Source organism: Nematostella vectensis, chromosome 9 (assembly GCF_932526225.1).
Source record: "Nematostella vectensis chromosome 9, jaNemVect1.1, whole genome shotgun sequence".
NCBI classification, from domain to species: domain Eukaryota; kingdom Metazoa; phylum Cnidaria; class Anthozoa; order Actiniaria; family Edwardsiidae; genus Nematostella; species Nematostella vectensis.
Window position 1 is genome coordinate 3,112,316 of NC_064042.1, and position 25,450 is coordinate 3,137,765.

The window sequence follows — 25,450 nt, forward strand, 5'->3', positions numbered from 1 at the left end:
TTTATAAGAAAATAATGCCAAAAAAATTAGTTATTATGTTTCCTATAAATACCATACCACTTTTAAATGCGTTTCGCTGAAAAAATGTCGATTTGTTTTGATTTCGAATTGAGCAACAAAAAAGCGCGCCATATTCCGTGAAAAACTTGATCGATGTATCAATTCTCACTAGCGACGGCTCGATATAATTGACATCGTCATAGCAACAGGGCGTCGCGTCATCGATTTTCTCACGACCGTCATCCTTTCAACGGTTTTCTTCGGCCATATTTCGTTCGAATTTTGAATTTTTTAAAGCGGGTAAAGCGATCTGGTAGCGGAAGGCATCCCTTGGCTTGGAAAAGCAATTCTTCGACTTCTGGAGGGGCTCTGGGTTGAATAATTGATGCGAGAACGGGCAGGAAACTTGGAATATTGCGAGGGGAGCGGTTCGTTTTATTCAACTGCAACGTGATTGCTGAATCAGCGCGCGAGTTTTGTTTTTTTGTGCGAAGAAAAATTTTCCTGGCTTGTCAAGTTTGCCGGAACACGCATTGATTTGGGCCACAGCTCCACACAGATAACCAAGGAATGGATTTACGCGATTTGTAATGTCAGTGGAAGGGATAGCGAGATTTGCCATGCGCCGGTAAGTAAGGATTGATATGAAAAGTTTATATCTTCACAACAACCTTCGCTTTGTGATTGATCGTTCCTTTTGGCGCGCGAATAGAAGGCCAAGTTTTCCCCGCTTGATCGCCTAATAATACCAGAAACTAAACTGATATTATACCTTGATCTTCTGAACTGCTTCTTGGTGGGTTTGGTTTCTGTTTAGACTGTGTGGATGCAGAGAAAATTGAACGCGAAATCTGTCAAAACATCGTGCGGTTTATTTTTCCTGAAATGTTAATGAGCAAGTGAATGTCAGAGCGACCCGAGAAATCGCATTGTCTGCCTTGTTTGCAAAGTTTCTACTCTTATAATTCATTCTTGTTAAAGGGTTTCAAGACAAACTTCTTGATAGAAGCGTGAAATTAGGAATCAATCGTCAAAGTTTTAGTCTTGGGCAATCGTTTTCTAGCACGGAGCTTGGATTTCGATTTCATGGCAATCCGTCCAAAATGGTGGCTTCCCAAATAACGTTCGATCATGTATTCTAGAATCCTTTTAGCGTTCTAAAAGTATAAAATTTTCTCTTCTATAGAAGGTTTACCTATGTGTGGTATCTCCTTCAACGTTGGAAATCCCTCCAAATTGGTTTTATCCTGCGATCGCTTGGTTTATCTTGGCTACAAACTCGTGTGCTTGCTGTCGAAATTAAATTCAACTTTTCGGTTCTATTTTTTAAGTTTTTTTGTTTGAACGCAATATCCGCGATCTACTTACTGAATGGACATTATATAGTCAGAAGCCGCCAGTTTATAATACGTTTGTATATTCTACAGAGAAACTTAACACAATCCGTGACATTTCTTGCGTAATTTGCTCACGGTTGCAGAAACCACGGCCATACAATCGTGCTCGCTTCCTTTTAATGCATGTAATCAGTACGATTTTTCTCAGAGAAATTCACGAATAGCACGTTTTTAAATCTCACTAGCCTTAGATGTTTGTATATAATCTAAATTTACTAAAACAGTCTATAGATCAAATAAATCCATCCGCGGTGCCAATGGTACAGCTAAAATTTCATTCATTCTTCGATATTTTCGTCCCCCGTTTGTTCCATATTCATGTAGTATATTTATTGAGTTTGTGGTCTAGAGAAGCGTATATAATGTTGATTAGCTAGAACTGTGGCCTTATTGGCTTTAGCTGATCAATTTTTAGATCAAATGCAGCTTAGCATCGGGCGAAATTCCCTGCCTATATTCTTGTTTAGTGTGTCCATTTCAAGTTGAGTATCCTGTCGTTTTCAGCGGTTAACTGTGAGCTCCTTGTCATAGACGCGTTTAAAATGTTCATAAGATTTCTGATCACTTGTTCTAATCAAAATCGTTGGTAATTCTTGCATGCCAGCTTGTGAAAAGACATTAAAATTTATCAAATTCATGACGTTGAACCAAAAATCCAAGTGGGAATGAGGCACTTTGAGCACCAAGTGGATTCAAAGGTAAACTCGAATTAACTTTGCGAAAATGCGAATAGTACCCACATTTCTCTAGTCGAGTTAGTATTATCTCTTTTTGTTTCACTCTACCGTGTGGAAACCTTCTGTAATCTCAATATTTACTGAAACCATATGTCAAAAATAATTAAAAAAGACTGAACTTGCAGTCGAATTATAAAAAGAATATTATTAATTTCCTCACTTCCTTTATATCAACCTGAATTTCCTGTCTAGACTGTCTAATGAATTATGATTTAACTAACATACATTCTTTTTATAATGTATTTTCTAAAGTATTGATGGATAATTGGCAAGCTTAAATTGCTAAAAATTTTTTTTTAATTCCATGTATATCAAATAGACTATATTAAGAAAACAGTCCCATAAATATTTTTTAATACTTAGTGATTCTTCCTTTCTGCCTATGTCAAGGTCATCACGATTGTAGCCTATTTTGTTTTGATTGATATATTTAGAAAAAAGTTTATTATAACTGTGTAGGACTCATAAATACCATAATTAACCAACCCTCTAGATTTTAATAACTGTTGAGTTTATGAAGGTTGCAGACACCACATATGGGTCAGACATATTATGAATGGTATTTTTAGCAGAATTTAAGTAGCCCCCTGGCCAGCTAATTTATAGCGGAATATATTGAGCATTTATGCGCAACCTTCTGCTGTAGTAAATAGGGTCTTGATCTTAATAGAAATTTAGACTGTCTGCACTGACAGTTTTAAAGTGTTTCCAAGAAAAAAATTCCATTTGGTTTCCTTTAGGTAAAAAATGTGATGGTGAACAACTGTTCAATAACACTTTCTTGCAATTTTAAAGATTGCAGATCCTTTTCAGTATTCTATTTTTATAATAGAATGTTTATTTTTGAAGTCTTTGATATGAGATACTTTAGAAACCTGAATAAATATTCATCACTATTTCAACAATTAAATATGAGTTGTAGTTCGAATGATTCCAGTTATTGGACTTTTTAACCTTTTTTTATTTCTTTTTGCAATTTTTTTTTACCATATTTTATACGCTACTCTGTGTAAGATGTATCTGGAACTTCTAAGGTGTTTGAGCAGCACTCCAATTTTAAAAGTTATTTTAAATAAAACATTCAAAACTCTCTTGTCCCTGTACATCTGCTGGCAAGGGTTATCGCTTTCTTCCAATAAGGTCATCCTGACGCACCATATAGGGATCGTAACTCATTGTGTTACGATAGCAACAACTCCAATAACGTTTCTACAGTTTCAGTTTTATAAAGTAGACTAGATCTTGATTCCTGTGACCACCAAATGAATAGCTTTCTTCTATAAACCATAACCAGGTTCCAATTCATGATAAAAGTCACTATATACATATGTTTTATAGCAAACAAAATATAGCTGTATTTTCATGATTTTAATACCCTTTCCTGAAAAAAGCAAACTCTGGTATAGTCTCTCATTTTTTTATGCCAGCAAAACTTTGGCTTTTACTTTTATACTTTTAGTGAAAAAATAGTCTTGAAAAGTTACAAAAATGTTTTTTGCATACTAGGAAAATGTGTTAGGAATTTGGCCCAGGGTGCTTGCAATGTGTGTTTTTTTTGCTTGCTTGTTTGTTTGCTTGTTTTTCTCTTGTTTACTTGCTTGTTTTTATTTTGTTTGCTTGTTTTACTTTTGTTTGCTTGCTCATTAGTTTGCTTGGTGTTTTCCCATGTTTGTTTGCTTGTTTTTCTATTGTTTACTTGCTTGTTTTTCATTTGTTTGCTTGTTTTACTTTTGTTTGTTTGTTTGCTTGTTTGTTTGTTTTTAAGCTTGTTTACATCTTTTCAGCTGCTAAGATGCTTTTTATAACATGATGGACAAGTCAGGAGCTGGGAGTGGCAGTATTGGACAAGGTAAAGATTATTCCACCATTCAATAAAGCGTAATGATCACTGAACATCAAAGCTCTCCAAATTTCAATCAAATATCAGCAGGGCTTGATATTAAAATTTATGCAAACTTACCCAAGTTCAAATAAAATTAAAAAATAAGAAGAAAAACTGTCTTTTTTTTCTCAAAAACAGGTAACTTAGGGGTGTTTTCCAAATTGCTTGTTTCTACTTACCCAACAGCATTCAAAGTAACCTTGGGTTAGTCCACAAGTACAAAAATCAAATCCTGCTCAGTTGTGTTTGGTACCGAGCGTAACCTGACAATTTTTTTTTACTTTTTTATTCTTGTCCCGATGTAAGACCACATGGTCATCAAGAAATAGCAAGTCTGAATACTTCCACATTTTTATTTGATTTGTAATTTTGGAGAGGCAAGAGGAATGAGCCCAACCTTACAACCCAAGCCTATAGACACAGGGGTTTTAGGAGGGAAAACCACCCATAACTAAAGCATATCAATCACCTTATTCTACAATTGTTATCATTGAGTTAATTTTATATTAACTGTAGATATATAAGCCTTAGATCCTAAGAGCCATACTGTACTACTTAATTTAATTAATTACCACTTAAACGACTGGTGCTTTAAATAATGTCCTGAAGCTGTAAATACGTTTACAAATTTCAAATGATATCACATAATCTTTCAAAGATATCATAAAACTTAGAGTTGGTCTGATTTTGTTCTCATTTTGTCATTCTGTTCATTGTTGCATAACGAAGTGCCATAAGTGCATTGACTGACTGCAATAAATCATTTGATTATTTTTAATTACAAAAGAAGTTGATAAATAAAATGACCATAGTTATAATTTTATAATAATTTTCACTGTAAGTCTAAACAATTACTAATATTTGTCAGTGAAACTTGTCGAGTTATAATTAATTTGATTGAACTAAGAACTGACTTGTACATGACTTTTATAAATCGTGTTGACAATGAACATCTTTGTTGTGTTACTGTACTGTATGTAACAGGGCATCTGTTTTGTTACAGATGCATGGATGATATCACACTATGTCGACAAGATGGAGTTGAGTGGCCATTTATTCTTGACATCCCAGATGTCCTTATGCATGTTTAACACTTCAGATGCACTCATATTAAATCTCTGGACACGTAACTGCAAGTAATTTAAAAGACAATTGCCTTCGCTGTAAATCACAGGCATAAATGATAAAAAATGATTTAAATTTAACTTAATAATTGCTATAACAACACATGCCGCGTCCAACTGGGCTTGGTGTTTGTCTTCCTTAGGAGAAAAACTGAATTTCATTGAAGCCGTAGTACTAATGGTTGAATTGGAACTGGTTCATGTTAAATACCCATCTAGAATCCTAGCCCTAAACAAACACCTAGCCCAGTCTCTGTGAACACTGTTGCAAAGGAGTGTCTTTCTTCTAATTGTTTTACTCTTTGCTGTGTTTTTAAGTATTCTGAAAACCCCCACTGAGATTTTTGAATGCTAATACTGCTTCTCACAAAACACATTTTGTATGCTTGGTCCAAAAATGGCTCTCAGGTGGCATAACTGGAAGCCAATATAAGTGTATGCCAATAAGAACAGTTCAAGGCTTTTGACTTGTGGAAGCCAAAAATTTTTTTTGTCCCTTGGAATGTGAGCTTTCAGAATTTTCAAAAATTGCAGTAAAACCCCTTGTTCTCAACTGTGTACATACGACGCTCTCCACATGTGCATTTAAATCTCTTATAACCTAATTTGTTGTTAAAGAAAAGAAAAAAGAAAAAAATGGAAGTGATATCTCTACTTATAAGGATGAAGCTTTATCAGTTCTTAGGCTTGTAACAGTTTGAAATACCTAAGCTAACATGCTAAATCATTGCAACTTGGTGACAATGTTATTATTTCAATTGCACAATGTCACTTTTTCTCACCTTGATAAACACATTATACTAAGTCATACTAAATCTAAATCTCATTTGCACTTGCACAAATAGCAAAACACGTTTCTTGTTATCATATTAAACATAACTGCATCTTAATTAACTGCCGTAACAGCCAAATAATTATGCAAAAATGTACTTTTAGTCCTTCAACTGCCGTGATTACATGATGATATTTATCTTTTAGGGAAATATGAAGGTGCAGCACCAGTCCCCTCCACACTCCCCATCATGAACTGTGTGATACAAAATAGTGGGTCAGACGAACAGGCTGATGAAGTAGACTATGTTGGAGCACAGAATTTTTATAGCAGAATTCCTACTAAGTTTCGTGACCCTTGTGGTGCCCCGCTTCGCAAGCTGAGTGTAGATTTGATCAAGACTTATAAGCACATTAATGAGGTAACAGCAGAAATGAGTGGCATACCGTAATGATTCGAATAAGTGCCCTCTCCCCAATATCTTAATTTCATTTAGCTTGCATTGACATCACATTACAACACGGTCTACTTATCTTCCCTTATTTATACCTATGTGCACAATTTTTTGTTTCAGTCCATTTTAAAGCTGGTATTTACTGCCAAAATAAAATAAGCATCCCTTCCTGATAAGCACCCCCCAAAGACCCGACAAATTAAATAAGTGCCCCAGGCGCTTATTCTACTCATTACGGTATCCATGATTTTTTAACGGCGGCCACGGGGTCCAGGCCTGTTTGAGAATTCAGTTACAATTTTTACTTTTCCTAAAAAAGGGAAAATATCAACCCAATGCATCATCATACTATAATTTGGTACTTGGTATTTGCTTACTGTTATTTTTCAAATGCGATTGGTTGTCCTTTAGTATACTTGCCAGATTTTTCTGTTGCATTTGTAATTAAAGTTTGCCTTTTTGTGCGCCTGCTGGATTTCAAAAATGTCCCTCCCCCATTAATTAATGATAACTCCCCAACCCACTTATCTTCAATGTTCCTGTACCTTAATCCAGTTTTTTTGTTCATTCCTCTAGGTTTACTACGCCAATAAGAAAAGACCCAAGCCCGAAGAACCAGACCCTGTCCGGCCGAAGAAACGACCGCCTCAGTACAACGATGGATATGATGATGAGAATTATGATTACATCGTAAAAGCAGGAGAAAAGTGGTTTGACCGATATGAGATTGAATCCCTCATTGGAAAGGGCTCGTTTGGCCAGGTATGTGCCATTCACCTGTTACTCATTATTTCGCGCCCAGACCACAGACATAATATAAAACCTACCTGACTCCTCTTACTTTTTCGCTCATGTTTCGTGATACGCTGGCCGTTTGTACCGTTATGTCCAACCAAGACCACAGGGATACCGATTGGGCCACTCGATCGCTTTCTATGGTTTTGCTCCTCTTTTGGTAAACGTTGTTCGGTACTTAGCAGACAAAAATATTCGTCATAGCAAACCAAGCAACAACGAAAAAAAAAACGTAGAAATTATTAAATGTCGACATGCGTTTTGTGTTTGTACAATTGTATTCTTCACATTCTTACTCTTCGTATTTTTTTTTCGCTCGTTCACAGGTTTGTAAAGCCTACGACCACCAGGAGAAAGAACATATAGCAGTCAAAATTATCAAAAACAAGAAACCTTTCCTTAACCAAGCTCAGATAGAAGTCAAGCTATTAGAACTTATGAACAAAAATGACCCTGACGGCAAATACTACATAGGTAGGTTTTAAAAGTAGAACCTTAAAAGTAGAAACCAATTTTACTTTTCTTTTTCATCTTTTTCATCGAAGAGACACACCAAAGAGACACACCAAAGCAAAAAATAAAAAGACACTTTATGTGGCGAAACCATCTCTGCCTAGTCTTCGAGCTCCTTTCTTACAACTTATATGATCTGTTACGGAATACAAACTTTCGCGGGGTTTCCTTGAATCTCTTACTTTTCTTTTTCATCTTTTTCATCGAAGAGACACACCAAAGAGACACACCAAAGCAAAAAATATAATAATAATAATAATAACCTATTCATTTTTTTTTTATATGATCTGTTACGGAATACAAACTTTCGCGGGGTTTCCTTGAATCTCTTTACTTTTCTTTTTCATCTTTTTCATCGAAGAGACACACCAAAGAGACACACCAAAGCAAAAAATATAATAATAATAATAATAATAACCTATTCATTTTTTTTTTCAGTGCGGCTAAAAAGACACTTTATGTGGCGAAACCATCTCTGCCTAGTCTTCGAGCTCCTTTCTTACAACTTATATGATCTGTTACGGAATACAAACTTTCGCGGGGTTTCCTTGAATCTCACTCGCAAATTCGCTCAGCAAATGTGCACAGCGCTGCTGTTCTTGTGTTCGCCCGAGCTGAGCATTATTCACTGTGATTTGAAACCGGAGAACATTTTGTTATGCAATCCTAAACGCAGCGCTATCAAAATTGTGGACTTTGGGAGTTCTTGTCAAATTGGCCAAAGGGTAAGTGAATATTTAATTCCTAATATAGTCAACAGAAATAAAACAATGAAGCACCAAAAACTCGAATTCAAGCTACCCGAGCAACTTGCTAACTTGAACATGAATTTCCTTTATTATATTTATGAGTCATATCTACTCGATAACTCGAACTCGCTGATAACTAAAATTTATGTTCGTTTTCCTTGATGCTTCGAATTACCTCGGCGCCAATATACTTCCTTCCGAGTTGCTGTGACTTTCGAGTTAACTGGATTGCTGTGACCTCCGAGTTCGAGTTAACTGGGTTGCTGTGACTTTCGAGTTATCCGAGTTGCTATGACTTTCGAGTTAACTGGGTTGCTGTGACCTTCGAGTTCGAGTTAACTGGGTTGCTGTGACCTTTGAGTTCGAGTTAACTGGGTTGCTGTGACCTCTGAGTTCGAGTTAACTGGGTTGCTGTGACATTCGAGTTCGAGTTAACTGGGTTGCTGTGACCTCTGAGTTTGAGTTAACTGGGTTGCTGTGACTTTCGAGCTCGAGTTATCCTTGGTGGTAGACCTGGTGCTATACACAGACACCGTGGGTTTTTTTACTTTTATCACTATTGCTTACCGCATTGCCAAGGGTAATTTGATACCAAAAATGACTACTAGTTGTTTACCATGATCCGCGTGATTTGGAAAGTAGCGCGAAACTTTGGCGCCTTTTTACGCTTCACCAATCAATGACTCTTCGTTTTTAGTCGGCAATCATTCGGTTGGCTTACTGTTTACCGGGTCGAGTTTATTACGATGTTAGTTGAATTGAATGCATGTTTAAGTGGGTTTTATTGAGGTCAAAGGACATCAAGCGATTTATTTGAGTTAGATGTTTAAAAGTTTTCAAGCAGCCTACAGATTAAACATGTCTACAATTCTTATTAATTCGAGCTTATTTTGTTTATAATATATATTTTGCCTGAATCAGAACAAAAGACGCTAAAACTGGACTCTTATCGGTATTGTTGTCTTTAATTTTAGTATTAAATTGCGTTCATGTTGCTTTAGCTTAAAAGATTCTCGAAATGTCTTGAAAATAATGGTTGTTCTTTTACGCGGTCGATTTAAACAACTATCAAAGTAAAAATTCTCCGTACAGCCCCGTCATGCGTGGGCGAAGGTCGGCGCGATCAATCATACGGGACCTCAAGGGACTTGAAATGACAGTTTGTCTCCCTCGACCAATCATAAGCGAGTAAATACCGCCCCCGTCACACAACATGAGTCTGACTCATAGTGACAGCTGAGACCTACGCTGTCAATTCAATGCCGTCTACAATTCATGCAAATTTACAGCGTTTTGAGAAGTTGGAGCAGTTATTTTGAATAATTTATCAGACGTGCTAGTTTTCCAGCACTTCGCTTGATATCCAATTGTTTTAGTTAGTGTTTTGGTCCATAATTCGTATCAAGTTTCTGACCGCTTATTCCTGCATTCGGTCTGAAAATTAATAAGGTTGCTGTCACGAGAAATATGACTGGTTAAAAAAGTGATTTCTTTTCAAGTTTCAAGTGTTATTTTGGCGCTCGGACAATTCTCAAATTTTCCAAGACTAAACAAAAAAGACAAACGGACCATTTTATATTGTTTTAATTAAACATTTAGTCTACCACTTTGAGAATGTGCTCAAATATCTTTGTCTGAGGCCTTGTTGCAGATATGCCAAATTTCTATTACCAAATATTAACCTGCTGCGTAAGGCCCCTTTACACTTTCAGGTTTGCTTCAAATTTTTTCGCGCGAATGATGGCGGTTTTTCTCGCTGAAAACGTGCGAATTGCGTTTCACAGGGGCGGTGAAGGGGGTGCAAACGTCCCGTGCAGATACTGCAAAGGCATAAAAAAATCCCTTTTTGTTTTTTCGGAGGTGGTTAGATTTTTATCAGAGAACTCCCTCCATTCCCCTCCCCCACTCGGAAAAAATTAGGTCCAGTTTTTCGGATTTCGCAACCCCCCCCCCCCCCCCCCCCAAGAAAAATCCTGGGTACAGGCCTGTTTCGTATTATGTTGCGTAGTGAGATTATGTGCTAGCGTACGCGCTAGCACACAATCAGTAGTTATAAACTAGGTGCAAATTCGCGCGATCTGCTGTAATTTTTCTCGTGCGATGTCTTTTACATTTCAAACATGCTCGTAAACTTTTGCAACTTGTCGCATTTTTTGACAAAACATGACGTTTCACTGGGGTCTCCTGGGGATAATGGCCAATACTGCACACCAGCTTAAGTCATGTCCAATAAAAACAATACAACATACCACAAAACTAATTCATGGCTATACAAAGAGTAATACATTTTAATTGATTATCCGCCCCAAAAAGACTGCCACTTCTTCCATTTCCTGTCGCTCCATCAAAAAAAACCCTCGAAGAATACAAGTAAAACAGATTATAGCCGAATTTGTTGTTGCGCGACCACCGAATTCAGATCCTTTGCTCGTCTGGTAATAGCGCGAAGTCAGTCATAACACCGTGATCAATTAATTTCTCTCGCTGTGTGCAGTCAAATGGTTTATGACGCGACAGTGAAAACATGAGGGCCATCGATTGGTTTAGACGGTTGATTGACGCGTTATCCCAACGAGACAAGGATTTTGGATTGACCGAGGTCGCGAAACAACGCTCTAAAAAGTGGCGAAAGTGTTCCCACGCCATGTTTTTATTTTCTGCGCACGCTCATTATGTAGAACCGCTGAAATACGCAACGCAATTCGCAAGTTTTCAGTGATATCTTAGCAATACGTACATAACTGGTTACACATGATTGAATATGAGGGCGACCCGTGCTAAGATGTTGTCATCAAACGTTATCATTAAATATAAAAATATATATATTCAAAGGCTGGAATAGCACCCTTTTTTAGGTCCCGTATAGCGGGTTGGTACTCCTGTGTGCTTCACTTAGAACATTTCGAGGTATATTTTGCCCGCAAAGTATATAATACCAATAAAATACCAATAAAACATAAGAATATCCTTTTACGAGTCATACTTATGCTCTGCCAACCACTTTTGCATTCCAGATTTACCAGTACATCCAGAGTAGGTTTTACAGATCGCCGGAAGTCTTACTTGGTATCCCATATAACCTGGCTATAGACATGTGGAGTCTGGGGTGTATACTGGTGGAGATGCACACGGGAGAACCTCTGTTCAGTGGGGCTAACGAGGTGGGTACAATACGGGTTTATGCTTTGTTATCAGAGTGAACTGCAACAAATTTTAAAATCGGTGAAGCATGGTGATGAGAAGTTATTTATATTTAATCTTAATAATATTGGAATTTTCAGTTCGACCAGATGATGAAGATAGTTGAAGTTCTAGGGATGCCACCAAAAGATATTTTGGACAACGCACCTAAGGCCAGAAAATTCTTTGACCGGTTACCGGACGGATCGTACCAATGTCTCAAGGTCAAGGATGGAGTGAAGGTCAAGGTGAGGAATCTGCTGAAAAATTTATTAAGTTATAAGTAATAAGTTATCATAGTGGAGAAGTTATTTTTCGTGTTTTACGCCAGAGAGCGACGCAATAATGAAACCTTTTAAAAATAAAACCGTAACTTCTGAATATTTTGCTTTTTGTTGTTTATTATTTTGCCGCCAAAAGCTGGAGTGTTCGTGTTTGTCACCCAAAAAGTCACGTAATTTGTTAGTGCGAGTCGCCTACTGGGTGAGTCCCCCACCCAACCACCACTACCCCTCAATCTTCCATGTTGAGCTAGCATAATGGCTTTGTGATATGATAATTATACTTTCTTTACGTCTGCAGGAGTATCTCTCACCTGGGAGCCGTAAGCTTCACGACATTCTAGGCTGCGAGACTGGCGGCCCGGGCGGGCGAAGGCTAGGCGAGGCCGGCCACACGCTACAAGACTACCTCAAATTCAAAGACCTAATACTGCGCATGCTTGACTACGATCGCAAGACGCGCATTGTGCCATACGCTGCTCTCCATCACTGCTTTTTTAAAAAGACCGCAGAGGAAGGCACCAACACCACACATTCAGCGACGAATTCCCCCGCAATGGGGAGCACAACGAACTCTACCACTAGCACAACCAATAGCACGGTTTCTAATACTCGCGCATGCTCAGATCCTACAGCCCACGTGACGTCATCAGCCATGGAATGCGACAGCCCTGGGAACAAGACGCAATGGGGGAACTCTGCTAGCAGCTACAAACGCAGTGTGGAACGGACTCCTTCTAATGAATCGGACTCTCGCGTTGCCGCACAGGCTATTCACATCAACGCGCCTCACACGTGTAGTGAAGGCTCTTCGTCTTATAGCTCTGCGTCAACTTCTTTGCACAGTAGCGAGGCTAGTCGCGGGCAAGGCCGCGGCTTCGCGCACGCGCCTGGGGTCTATTACAGCTCCGAGACTATGTCGAATTACTCGTCTTCAAGCTCGTGTAACTCAATGAACATGGATCAGCCTGCTAACGCCGTAAACGCGGCTGACGTGGCTACTAATGCGAATTATGCAGGGCCGATCTTGAGCGCTGCGGCACCCCCGGACGCAAATTACACGGGCAATAATAGTTATGAGTATTATAATGCTGGCTCGAATCCGCAGCACCCGCGCTCAATAGGCGCTACTACGCACCGACGGGACATCGTACAACAACACTCTACCGGGGAAGACTCGCCCATGGTTGGAGTATGCGTACAGCAAAACCCAGTCGTCAGCAACTAACCGCACATTGGCGTACGGTCACCACTAGAATACACCCACTGCATATTCACCTTTTGGACGCTAGTTACCACAGTATATTAACCACCCTTTTAACGCTATTATTTCACACATTGAGGGCTTAAAAAAAACCTAAGTTATTAGGATTCAAAAGAAGTGTAAAAAGGATTCAAAAGATGGGTGCAGTTTGTATTGTGTTGGTTACCGTGCGCCATAACATGTTGGTTGGGAGTGATTATTTTTGCGCCATGTGGGGAGCTGCCCCACAGGTGTCTTTATTCGGAGCGGGAGAAAGCGATCCCGGGAGGCATTGCGCCAAAGGACGGCGTTATATTGTGTCACGAGAAGATTGCGTTACGCGAAGATTTGTGTTACACGGGATGGTATACAATTGACACGCTTTAACGACGGCGTTTCGTGACTTGGTCATGAAGTCAAGATGTGGATGTTGTCCATCGAAACATCACGATTGCGTTGCGTGATCCATTTTGTCATGCTGTTGTGTTTTGCTACAAAGTGTGACGTCACAAGACGCAATGTTAGACAGTATCCCGTATCTATGGTGTAACACATGAAGTGTCCGTGACTCTGCCACTTGATCTAAATGTCTGCTACTGTCAAGTCCCTCTTGTCAGTGGAAATCGAGCAGTGCGACGTGCTTAGGATCCTAGTACCAAATATGGTATCCAGTGCCAAATATGGTATCTAGTGCGCCTTTCCGCTTCCTTGACTCAATAGAGAAGAGATATAGAAGGAGGCGTACAAGGGAGATTCGAGTTGTTTTCAACATTGAATTTGGTTAGTATGGTTTAGCTAGTTATTGCAGCAGCGCCTTCTCTTTACTGTTAGCTTCAATGCAGCCATTAATTAGCTGAAGTCACTGAGAGAAAGTGTACAATATATCCCTTCTTTTCTTGACAAGTCACGTAGAGTGTTAGTCACCTATACCACCCTTCATCTTGTTTACTCTCCTTCAATTAAGTATTTTGTGGCAAGCGTCTGTCACCCTGTTTTACATCATTATTATTTTTATTTTATTATTATTTTGTTCGGAAGCGTTTATATTTTTATGTATTTCCAAATATTGCATTACTTTTTATTGTCAAAATTCCACGGCGAAGGCGAAAAATATAAAAGGGATCTACTAGATTACACTTTCTTCCACTGACTTGCTCTCTTTAACTTCGCATTGCGCTACGCTAAAAGGGAATGCAAAGATTAGAGAGAAAGTACCAGAGAATTACAGGAGGCAGTTGTAAAATTGAAAGATTTGTCTCGAATATTTATTCGCTATGCATTTGTCCGAAAGAAAAAATCTGGGGAAAAGGAGTGCTTTTTGTTCGGTATTTTATTTATCGTTTGCTTTCCCTTGCTTGCAATGTTTCTCCTTAAACACTCCTAGGCTTTATGCAATTTAGAATTTAATCTTCAAAAACCTGCATGGAATATATGTATTATCTCGTTTTAACTATTTAGTTATCCTTTTTTAACTTTCGTTTTTAATATTTGCTTTTATATTTAGTCTATATTGTTCTTTTTAATCATCTCTCCCTAAGTATTTTATCTTTTGGATCCACTTTGGTCTGTTTTTATTTCGATTTGATAATCCTGTTGACTTTGTCTTTTTTTTTACGTTTTCCCAAGAACTCAGTTTTCAAATTTGAACTAAATAGGTCAACTTACTTAATGGGGAAGGAACACTGATTTAGCTTTTAAATTAGATTTCTTTATTTCTTTTTCTTTTCTAATGGTAATGTTCATTCTTAAAGTGTGAACCCGACTTAGTAGAGCATTTTCACCTTTAGATGTAACGGCAAATTTTTAATAAATGCGGCTTGAGCGCTCGCCTACGTATCGACGTCATTTTCCCATAAATTTTAAGGGTTATTATTAAAACCGGTAAATCGGTCTCATTTTTAAATGTTAAGGAAAAGCGTAGTATCTTTCAGTCTCGGCTGTTCGTCGTGACATTACGTTACGCAGTCGTGACATTGCGTTACGCAGTATGAAATTGCGTTACGCGCGCTCCCGTTGGCAGTCGAGACTCGTTGGACTACTGCGCACATTATTTCGGTAGTTACTTTATGAAAGTATTTTGCAATCGACCTTTTTGTATCTACGTTGATGTCGATAGTCTTTATCATACATAAAGTATCTACCTTTAATTTTTTAGTCGATGCTAATTGCACGGTAAGCAATAACTCGCCCTTGTCTCTCACGGCGTGTAAGGTTCTGGAGAGACTGGGATGAGATAGCTTTTAAATTTTTACTCGAGGGGATGGGGTGAATCCATGGGTGACCACTTTGTTTTAGTAAGTTCTGAACGCTCGCGTTCCTTGAGACCGTTGTACATAAGTTTCAGTCACATTTAGCCTGTTTTGAGTACCAAAGTGTATGTAGATTTTGGTAAATTAAAAAAAAAAATACTGCATGTATGTGTAAAGTCAATTGCTTATAAGGTTATGATTTAGGTTTATGAAGCTCGTGGTTACAAAATAGCAGTTCCAAAGGCTTACACTTTGTGATATCACTACGATACTACACGCGCTCTCATTGGCTGATCAGCGCACCGTACCTTCCTTCTTCGATACTACGCGCGCTCTTATTGGCTTATTAGCGCACTGTACATTCCCGCCTTGATTGTATTGTTCTCTTTTGCTCCGACAAAGGGCTAACGTCGAAACGTCAGCGCAACCACTCGGTTCCACCGAGGCGTTTAACATACCTTTTCAACCTTGTGTTGATTCAAACCTTGCCTACACCACGCCTACGCAGACCATCTAGTTTTTCTACAGCTTGCCTGTAGTCTTTCCAGTTATACCACTTAACTTATATAGCTACGATTCCACTCGCGCTCTTATTGGTTGATCAGTGCAATGTACATTCCCGTCTTGAGTATACAGCTACTATAAAACGTGCGCTCTCATTGGTTGGTTAGCGCACTGTACATTCCCGTCTTGATTGTACAGCTACGATAATACTACGCGCGCTCTCATTGGATGATTAGCGAACCATTCCCCTATATGCGCGGGGATCACCTTTTCTTTGCCTCACCTGCCTCACCCTCTAAACAAGCGCAGTGCTTCCTTACCCAAAACGCAGGTTAACACTCGGTATATTAAAAAAATCTCTCGCCCCAGCTTCACCCTTCTCGGCGCTCCTATCTCGGAAACATCTGGGCCGGGTTCCTAGAAAGCAGGTTTACGCTAACCCAGGGATAAATGCTCTTTTTATCCAATCAAAGGTAAAGATAGCCGTCTATATCCCTGCTTTAGCGCTAACCTGCTTTCTAGGAACCGCCTCCTGTACGTGACGTCTGCTCGGGTGTAAAGTAAAGGGTTCTGTCACAAATTTTCCGTGTGCCACTATTTACTCACCAGCCTCACACGAGAGGAGAAACGGCAACTAGCCTGGGGAATGTGTAGTTCCAGAAAATATCCATACATCCATGGGGGGAAGGGTATGGATATTTTCTGGAACTACACAATCCTATGTAAGGCTTCTTGGCTCTCTTAGGCCTAGCACAAGCGCCGTTCTTTTCATGTGCCGTTTCAAATGCAAATGAACAAGAATTATCGAATTGGGTCATCTGCATTTGGAACGGTACATGAAAAGAACGGCGTCTAAACTAGGTCTTGATCATCCGCTTGATATATTGAAAGAATTTTCGAGTTTCAGTAACATTATACCATTTAATATCTTACTGGAAGACTTCTTCTATTTTCTTTGCATGATATTCGATTTGCTTTTAATGGATTCACTGGTAAAATTTAATTACATCAAATGATCGTTATTAAATAATGCTACTATAATTTCAAAAATGTTATGTCAATGTCGAGGAGTCTAGTGATATGAATGGCACAATTTTCATGTCAAAGCTATACTGGATTCGCGTGACGAAAGTGATGCGAAAACTTCATATTTCAATTACCTGTAATATGAAACCGTTATTTTTATTTTCCTTCTAATTTGTACATCCCTCATTATTAAACATCAACCTAAAATAAGGAATCTCTGTTGAGCGACTCTCTTGTTTATCACAACTTGAAATTAAGTTTTCATTATGTTTTCAAGGTTTTAAAAACTAAGGTCTTGCTTTCAGCTACCCTTGAATAAAAAGTCAAATACAAAAAGAAATAAAATAAATCTCTGACAATTACTTTTTAATTATATTTTACACCAGTTACCGGTATATAGCGGTTTTTATTGAAACTCAAGTGCGTCTGCCGTCTGGCATTACGTTTTGTTTTTCAAAGTGGCCGACTCACGTTCAACAGTCGCTAACATATCCTTAACTATGTTATCAAGTTCTTTCTCCTCTCCATCGATCACCCCGACTTTGGTAGTCTCCACGCTAGTCGTGTCTCCATTTGAGGAATACGTTTCGCAGACGTCTTTTCCCTCGCTCCCCGTATCCTCTTTCCTTGGCAAAGTACCACTTTTCCTCTCTTTACGGAGCTCTTCGAAATGTCCCTCGCGAAATGCCGAGTACAAGGCGAGAGCGATGTCTTTCGCCTTCTCTTCTGAGTTGCACATAACAGCGTGACACTCAACTTTCCTTGGTGATTTAGAGACGTGATGATTAAAAGCAAAAATACAAGTCTCGTAGCGGTTCAAAGTGCAATAAGACATGTCTTTAATAGGATAGAATCGACAGTCTTGATGGCGTTTTGCTTCGGTTATCTTTAAGCCTTCTTTGCAGACTTCGAGAGTGATTTTCGGGCATGACTTTTCCTCCAGCTTGACATTGTCGTAGATTTTACGCACCGCTTGTTCAATTCCAGCTACCCCTGGTTCATTTGTGCTCACAAAACCCAAATACTTCGCTTGGAAAATCTTCTCAGCGGCCAAATCTGCTTTACGATGCTTTACCTTGATCATCTTTCCTATCATAAATAAATCGCTGGCTTATAATTCATACAATATTTCAGTAATACGAAAGTTAGGAAACCACAGTTTCATCACCTTTCCATATTGTCATTCTAACTTCTTTCTTTTTGTAGAAGCATAGTTTAACTTTATGGAAGCCATTTATATGCTGAACCAATTGTCTGAGGTCGTTTTTGATTGGTCGACCGAGAGATATTGACAACTTGAAAGCGGCGATCCACCTGTTACCACACAAACCAAATCGCGGGCTCGCGTGACTAAAAGCCACATAATCGCTACCGCCAGATGAATTATTGATAACGCATTTTTATTAACTTGTTTATCGTGACTTAGTGACGCGAATAGAAGGCTATTGCAGTTAATTCACTAGCACTTAAGGAACGTTTGTGATAATTTCTCCGATATATAGGGATTTGATAATTTTGCGATAGAGCGGGTCCCTTTGATTTTATCGTGTTCTATAGATCTTAATAAAGCCCCGCAAGCAATTGATGGATTATCCCTAGAAATAGAATCACGTAATGCTTTACTGCAAATTTACAATTTTCTGCGAACTCCTTGCCAATAATTTCCAACTGCGAAACCGCTCTCTACGGCTGCGAAACCGCTTTCTATGGCTTCCGTCTTTCAAACTGATTTGATTGGTCAGCGCCTCGCGTGATTGGAAGCCATTTCAGTGCTGGCCAAAGATTATAAAAGCCGATTTAGGTGTGGGATTTACCAGAAACGTCAAAATGTGGATCAAAGTGTTCATCGCAAAATGATAAAGACAAATTATGGTCTTTAGGCATAAATCCTATGATACTGCTCTTTTTTTTAAATACTGAAGGTCCTATATAAGCCAAAAAGAGACGCTAATCAGATCAGAATGTGAGAGAACTCTCACGACTTCAACTCCCTGATCAGATTTACATAGGCGGAAAAGACTTTTTCCGGTTGTTGTTTTTTTTAGAGTAATGTCCCAAGTCCATTGGTATGTTATTATTTTTAAAACGGCTTTTAATTCAACAAACACTAAAATGAGCAACAATAGTACCATCACTTTTATCATTATCGTTATCATCTTTCACTTTCTCCTCGTCGTTGCCACGCCATCTCCTGAAAGCAAGGCGTCAAGCAAGAGTAACGAGCAAAAAAGGAGTACATCTATTCCAAATAAGGTTGCACCCGCGAATCAGTGTATCGTTACCCACAGTGGTCCATGGGTAAGGTATAAATGGATGAATCTTGGTCTCTTGACGCCGTATGAACGTTTAGAGGTAAATAAACAAGAATGCCAAAGCTTTATAACCCTGTGTTTGTTTTTATTTACACTGCGGGTTACGACACAGATTCTCGAGTACAGCCTTATATAAAATAGGTTTATGCTTATCTTAATTAGTTATCACTTTTTATTTCTTTTTACTGATTTAATTCTTAGTGTCCTTCTTATCTTCCGTTTATGGTTATGATTGTCCAACACCTAAACATCGTAAGCCACCAAGGTCTCGTCTTTCATAATTTCTTCAAAAATTTGCGACTTGTTCGCTCTCCGGGTGCGTTTACCACCAGCTAAGCTGTTAGCGTCCATGATGCCCTGCGCGGGTGGTTTGTCATTTGATGTTGCTTTCGTTACTCTGTGGTATCTGCCATCATCCATGATGCTCTGCGCGGGTTGTTTGTCGTTTGATGTTGCTTTCGTTACTCTGTGGTATCTGTTATCATCCATGGTGCTCTGCGCGGGTGGTTTGTCGTTTGATGTTATTGCTGGCTCTGCGAAATGCCTGTCACCATCCATGATGCTTTGCGCGGCTGGCCTGCTGTTTGTTTCTATCATCGGCACCTCGTTGTTTCTGTTGACATCCATGATGCTCTGCAATGGAGCCTTGTAGTCCGTTGCTGTTATCTGCGCTCTCTGTTGTCTGTTGCCATCCATGATGCTTTGCGCGACTGGCCTGCTGTTTGTTTCTATTATCGGCACCTCGTTGTTTCTGTTGACATCCATGATGCTCTGCGATGGAGCCCTGTAGTCCGTTGCTGTTATCTGCGCTCTCTGTTGCATGTTGCCATCCATGATACTTTGCGCGGGTGGCCTGCTGTTTGTTTCTGTCATCGGCACTTCGTGGTTTCTGTTACCATCCATGATTCTTTGCGCGGTTGGCCTGCCTTGAGTTCTTGCCATCAATACCCTATGATGTATAATACCGCCCGTGTAGTTCTGCACGTTGTTTTTTGCTTTGTCTGGTACCAAGTCATGTTTGACGTCCGTAATACTTTGCGCGGTTGGCCTGCCGTTTGTTGTTGCTATCGGCACTGTAGGATGCTTTGATGAATGGTGAATTTCCACAACGGTTCTAGCAACCGTTTCAGTATTATCAGTCTGCGTAGAACTACTAGACAATGCCTGAGTTCTCTGTGAATTCCGTCTAGATCGTTGACTCTCTTTCATGCTCAAATCTTGTCGAATGTTTTGCTCTTTTTTGACGTAGCGTAGAGAAATATGCGCTGCGAAAAGCAGCGAACAATGCCTCATTGATCGCTTCTGTTCTCACAACCGAGTCACAAATAACAGCATGGCAGTGAATTTCCTCTTTCGAAAGATGATTATTAAAAACAAAAACATTACATCCGTTTCGTGGAAAGACAGCATACGAAGTGCTCGCCAGGGAAATTCGAACAATTTCCCGGAAACGGTCTTTTTTTCCTTCCGAAAGCAAAGAAATTCTTTCTTCTGATATCTTGAGGCGAACATTACGCGAGTTCTTTTTCCCGCTTTCGCTATGTTGCAAATTCATAATTTTCGCTATGGAATCGTCAATTCCTCTCACTCCGTGTGTGTTTAAAACACATCCTATATAACGAACTGGGAGAGCATTGTCTTTCTCTAGTTCTTTTGAAGCACCTTCTAATCCCAGTTTTCTCCTAACTGACTTCATATCTTGTTTGATCTTCTCTTACTTTTATGACGCTTTCACAAAGACGCAAAATTATTCTAGCGTTAAGAGACGCAGAACTCACGAATATGATAAACGACGATAAATGCAATTTCCATTCTAGAAACCACTCTTCATTCGTCGGGAAACACGTTTTATAAACTGTGGGGATCTGCTGTGTTTTAATAGGCTCTCAGAAATTATCTATACATTTTTGCCCCGGGGGTTTTGTGTGAATGGAAGAGAAGGCAGGTTCAAAAAATTTGAAGAGCCAATTGGATCGCAGAGGCTCGTATATTGAAAAATGATAAAAACAATAATAAAAAAAATAAAAAATGAAGGCATAATGTTTGGTTCATGTCTCCTTAGACTTGTGAGAGGAAAAGAAACTTAGAAATAATTGTTTTTAATGGATCTAATTTATTTTCTAAAAATAGCATGATTTGGTAAACTTTTCAAACAAAGCTACGTGTTTGAAACATTATACAAATCATCAGCTATATATTTTGATAATGGCAAACGTTAATCTTATATCACAGGCATTTTTCTAACTTCTTACAGTGGCTAGAAATGGTTAGATATGCATAGAATATAACAAAATATACGATAAGTATATCTAAAAAAGATAAGAATTTTATTTCATTTCTGATTTATCTGCACAGCGTTATCATAATGTTATCGAAACACGATATCGAATCAGACTAGATATCATGCAGAGGTTAAAAAAAATAATATGAATGTCCCTGACGCAGTTAGCCTACACAAATAAAAAAAACCCACATGGATAATAAACAAGGACAAATAAAACACTGATAGAAAAAAAAAGTAAATAAAATTAATAATTGAGGGAATAGAAATTACAATAGAAAAGGATTATATGTAGTTGAAAAATTGTTGCAGGTCTGCTTTGGTTGCCGTGGAGACCATTAAGGATGGCTTTAGGGGTGGTTGCCATGGTGACATTTACTGACAGTGGTCATTAGCGTGTATTACAAACATAGCTGGTACCGGGTGAATTATTCAAGCACAACAGTATTGTGACCGAATAACGTTAGCCAGACGCGAACTGTCAATAGACCGTTGATCAAAGAAATTCCGAAATTTTAGGGGTAGTCAGACGGCTATGTGCTTGTTGGAGTGGCTAACTCACAATTAAGAACAATTACGATTCACATTTGAAAAACAAAAAAAGAAAACAATAGTTGTGTTAGAAATACCAGACGCTTACATGGTGTTACATTGGCTTTCACAAAATTCAGGTATGTAAATGAAAACGCTAATTAAAATAAAATAATTCGCTAATTTCATTGTGGAGCTTTGCGTATAGTTAGGTATAAGTCAATAACGGACACTTTGTTTCATATATATCATTATTGATTGGTTTAAGATGAGCAGCCTCGAAATTGTTGGTCGTGTTGAAAGTCGACAGATTACCGTAATCTTCGTTTAGTAGCCAGACGACCGGTTCTTTATTTCTGATCACATTTTTGCTATACATCTGGCTCAAAGCGATGAAAGCGCAAACAGCAACTGTTGTTTGGCAAATGACAGTTTTACGACAGAAAAGTTTTATGGGTTTCATTATACTTCTAACGAATGCAGGGGAGTATGGATAAATCATTCACGATAATCCATTAAAGGCCATCGATGTATGGCTTAGATTCATCATTTTATTCTTTCGTACGGATGCCTTAAGTTTCTTTTGGTCATTGAACTGCCATTTTACATCTGTCAGAGTGCGACGCTTATCACAATTAAAGTCACAGAGCGAAAATGTTACAGATTCAGTCTTCCAACACGATAAGTCCAACAACAAACGACTATTTCATTGTAAACACTCTATATTTTTTTTCATATGGAGTGCAGACGCTTATTTGAGGGTGAATCTTATTCAATATTTGGTGACTTAAAGGGCGCTTATTCGGAATAGGGAGTTTATTTGAAGTTGAGAGCTAGAATTGAGTATGGGTAGAACATACCAGTGGAACCTTCATATAACGTACTCTTCCCAAAGTCCTAATTTAAAACTTTTCAACTCTGCGTGTAAAAACATCCATCAAGTGGTGACCTACTTATAAGGGACACCATTTGTGTTCCTGGGGCTGCCCCTCTATATGAAGGTTCCACTGTAACGATTCACCGACGGTCAAGTCTTCGTAAGTCTGATTACAAATGAAAGAACTGAATTTCTTGTCCTTTATTTCCAGGTTTTATTTGTGGAACAAATCGTCCTAAATCAAGACTTTCACTAGATTAGAACACTGTTTCGTCATTCTGCTGGTGGTGCTGACCCTTGATACATAAAACCGGCAACACGGTACAGCGGCTGATCTCATAGCGCATGCGTGTCCATGCTTTGCATACCAGCGCAATGTCTGCATGCTAGTCGATGTCTTGTGACAAGTCACCTTATGAAGATAATCAATCAGTAAACCAGCTACTTGGTGAAACAGCAAGATGTTAGTTACAAGCTGACATTCTACTAGTCCTGGATATTCACTACACAGCGGTATTTTGCAAGGCGCATGCTCTGTCCAACACAAGAGCATAGCAAAGGCGATTCGGTGCTCACCCGACATATCGCCATCATTGAATGTGTCCCAAAATTCCATTGCTCAGCGGTCATCTTTCACGCGCATGCTCTGTCATGCTACCTAACCTGGGTCTGGGTTGGGTCTGCCTTCTATTTGTAGTGCTTACACTCGGCAGCATGTTGACGTCATACATTGTAGCTTTCATCCATGGTCACGTGTACCCGTTCATGCCTGCCGTTAGCGATACAGGCGTGCTGTCACCCGAGAAGTACATTTTCCGGGAGCTGAATAATTTGGCTTCATTTCTATTCATTGCGACTTGCTTCGTGCGGTATATGCAATATCAAATAGTGGCAGAGCAGTGTAGAGAAGAGAGCGTCAAGTTATCGCGTTTGAACAAGTTGACTTTTGGTATAGGGACATTGTCTGGTGTGTCTATGACATTTGTGGCCAATTTTGAGATTCAAAAGGTGAGTGATGAGTGAGAAAAATGCCTATTTACATCAGCACCGAAACATGTTGAGCTTTTAACTTGACTAGTCGGCTCTTATTTGGGATATTGTCTTATTCTCGAACATCATGTTGTCCATTGAGCCTCGCCCTATTCTTGTTTGAAAAGGAAACACTTTCAATAAGACAGTTTTTAGCAGCCTAAACAGGCTCTACTGAAACTGTCCCCTTTTTTGAATTGGTCCGGTTACCAAATATCCCCTTGCCCCTCCCCTTTCACCACAGAAAGTCCCCCCTTCCCCTCTCCATCACCACAGCAAAAAGCCATGACAGAAGAACACTAATATGGATAGGTTTCATATCCACACAGACTGTCTCCTTTCACGATGTTGGCGCGGTCAGCGGTTTCTCAGGAGCTCTCGTCTACTGCTGGCTCCAGACACTCATGTCCTACAGGCTACGCGACCACGGTGTCATCAACAGTACAGCGGTCTGCCACACTAGGACCATGCTCTCAACAATTATGACCTTGACATTTATAATATTTCTTGGATTCCAAGCAAAGTCACATTGGGACTGGGACCGAGTGCGTCCTAATTATCATTTTCTCGCCAAGCTGCATTGGGGACCTGAAGATCCCGGATATGTCAGTCACGTGATTAGTAATTTGTCAGAGTGGTCCTATTCCGCGGCGTTTTTGCTTTTTGTTTTGACTTTTTTGACGGAATTTAAATCAATAAGAATAACTTCTGATATCTCGTCGTCCGAGTGTTGGGCGTAAAGTCGGAGTGTTAGGCGATAAGCACGCTATGCAAATTAGATCGCACTTGTCTATCTACCTATCCTCTTTGCGCTCAGTTGCGCATAAGACCTTAATACTTCCCCTCCATTTGCGCCAATCTCGAGCTACCACCCTTGCCTCCTCCCAAGAGTTCCATCCTGCCTCTGCTCTCTCCTTTTCAACCGACCGCCCCCAAGTTGTCTTAGGTCTTCCTACTTTTCTTTTCCCGTCGGGCTGCCATGTAAGTGCAGTGCAGTTCTGAATTAGTTTTTTTATGCGGGAAAGTATGACCTGGCACTCTTTCAACCTCTTCCCCTACATGAAGTACTGACCCTTGGGTATTACATGGCGTATAGGACCTTTTATGCGTTCCAGATTGCACCAAAAGACGTTCGAAATAACCATGTCCGTCAGTTGCTGCGATCCAGGGGGGCAGTGATCCAGGGGAAGGCAGGAATTGCACCCGTTAGGGTGGATTATTAGAAGAAATGTATGGGAGCTAAATTGTACAAATTCTATTTTACAAATTCTTTTAAATTCTACAAATTCTATTTTATTTATTGGCGCCATCCGGTCACTGAAGTATGAATGACCAATAATTCGGGACTTTGGGAAGAAGGTTGAAATAATTGTGGCTTGAAATATATGAGATGTTCTTAAACTTATGCAGATGGCCATTTGCTACAAAAAAATTATTACGTTAAAATGTCACTCTCTAAATAAAGTTTCATTCAATCTGACAAATTGAGTGCGTCTTGAGTATTATCAAATGGA

The 25,450-nt window shown here is 39.2% G+C and overlaps 3 protein-coding genes across 4 annotated transcripts; 2 read left to right on the plus strand and 1 right to left on the minus strand.

Moving 5' to 3' along the window:
• Nucleotides 1–230: 230 nt before the first annotated feature.
• Nucleotides 231–15,540, plus strand: LOC5517238 (dual specificity tyrosine-phosphorylation-regulated kinase 1A). Of its 2 annotated transcripts, XM_032387344.2 has the most exons (10): nucleotides 231–628; nucleotides 3,919–3,983; nucleotides 5,020–5,056; nucleotides 6,119–6,333; nucleotides 6,943–7,128; nucleotides 7,488–7,635; nucleotides 8,113–8,399; nucleotides 11,438–11,584; nucleotides 11,705–11,851; nucleotides 12,186–15,540. In XM_032387344.2, exons 3-10 carry the CDS (start codon nucleotides 5,041–5,043, stop codon nucleotides 13,110–13,112), a joined length of 2,073 nt encoding a protein of 690 aa, XP_032243235.1. In that variant the 5' UTR covers nucleotides 231–628; nucleotides 3,919–3,983; nucleotides 5,020–5,040; the 3' UTR covers nucleotides 13,113–15,540. The 2 variants fall into 2 exon arrangements, with proteins under 2 accessions (XP_032243235.1, XP_032243234.1); XM_032387343.2 differs by lacking the exon at nucleotides 5,020–5,056.
• A 1,241-nt stretch (nucleotides 15,541–16,781) lies between these two features.
• Nucleotides 16,782–18,203, minus strand: LOC5517228. Its single transcript, XM_001637260.3, has 2 exons — nucleotides 18,075–18,203; nucleotides 16,782–17,995 (listed from the first exon to the last, which is right to left on the minus strand). Exons 1-2 carry the CDS (start codon nucleotides 18,088–18,090, stop codon nucleotides 17,346–17,348), a joined length of 666 nt encoding a protein of 221 aa, XP_001637310.2. The 5' UTR covers nucleotides 18,091–18,203; the 3' UTR covers nucleotides 16,782–17,345.
• Nucleotides 18,204–21,896: 3,693 nt separating this feature from the next.
• Nucleotides 21,897–25,420, plus strand: LOC5517225 (DNA damage-regulated autophagy modulator protein 1). Its single transcript, XM_001637201.3, has 3 exons — nucleotides 21,897–22,170; nucleotides 23,119–23,915; nucleotides 24,266–25,420. Exons 2-3 carry the CDS (start codon nucleotides 23,505–23,507, stop codon nucleotides 24,674–24,676), a joined length of 822 nt encoding a protein of 273 aa, XP_001637251.2. The 5' UTR covers nucleotides 21,897–22,170; nucleotides 23,119–23,504; the 3' UTR covers nucleotides 24,677–25,420.
• Nucleotides 25,421–25,450: the final 30 nt, after the last annotated feature.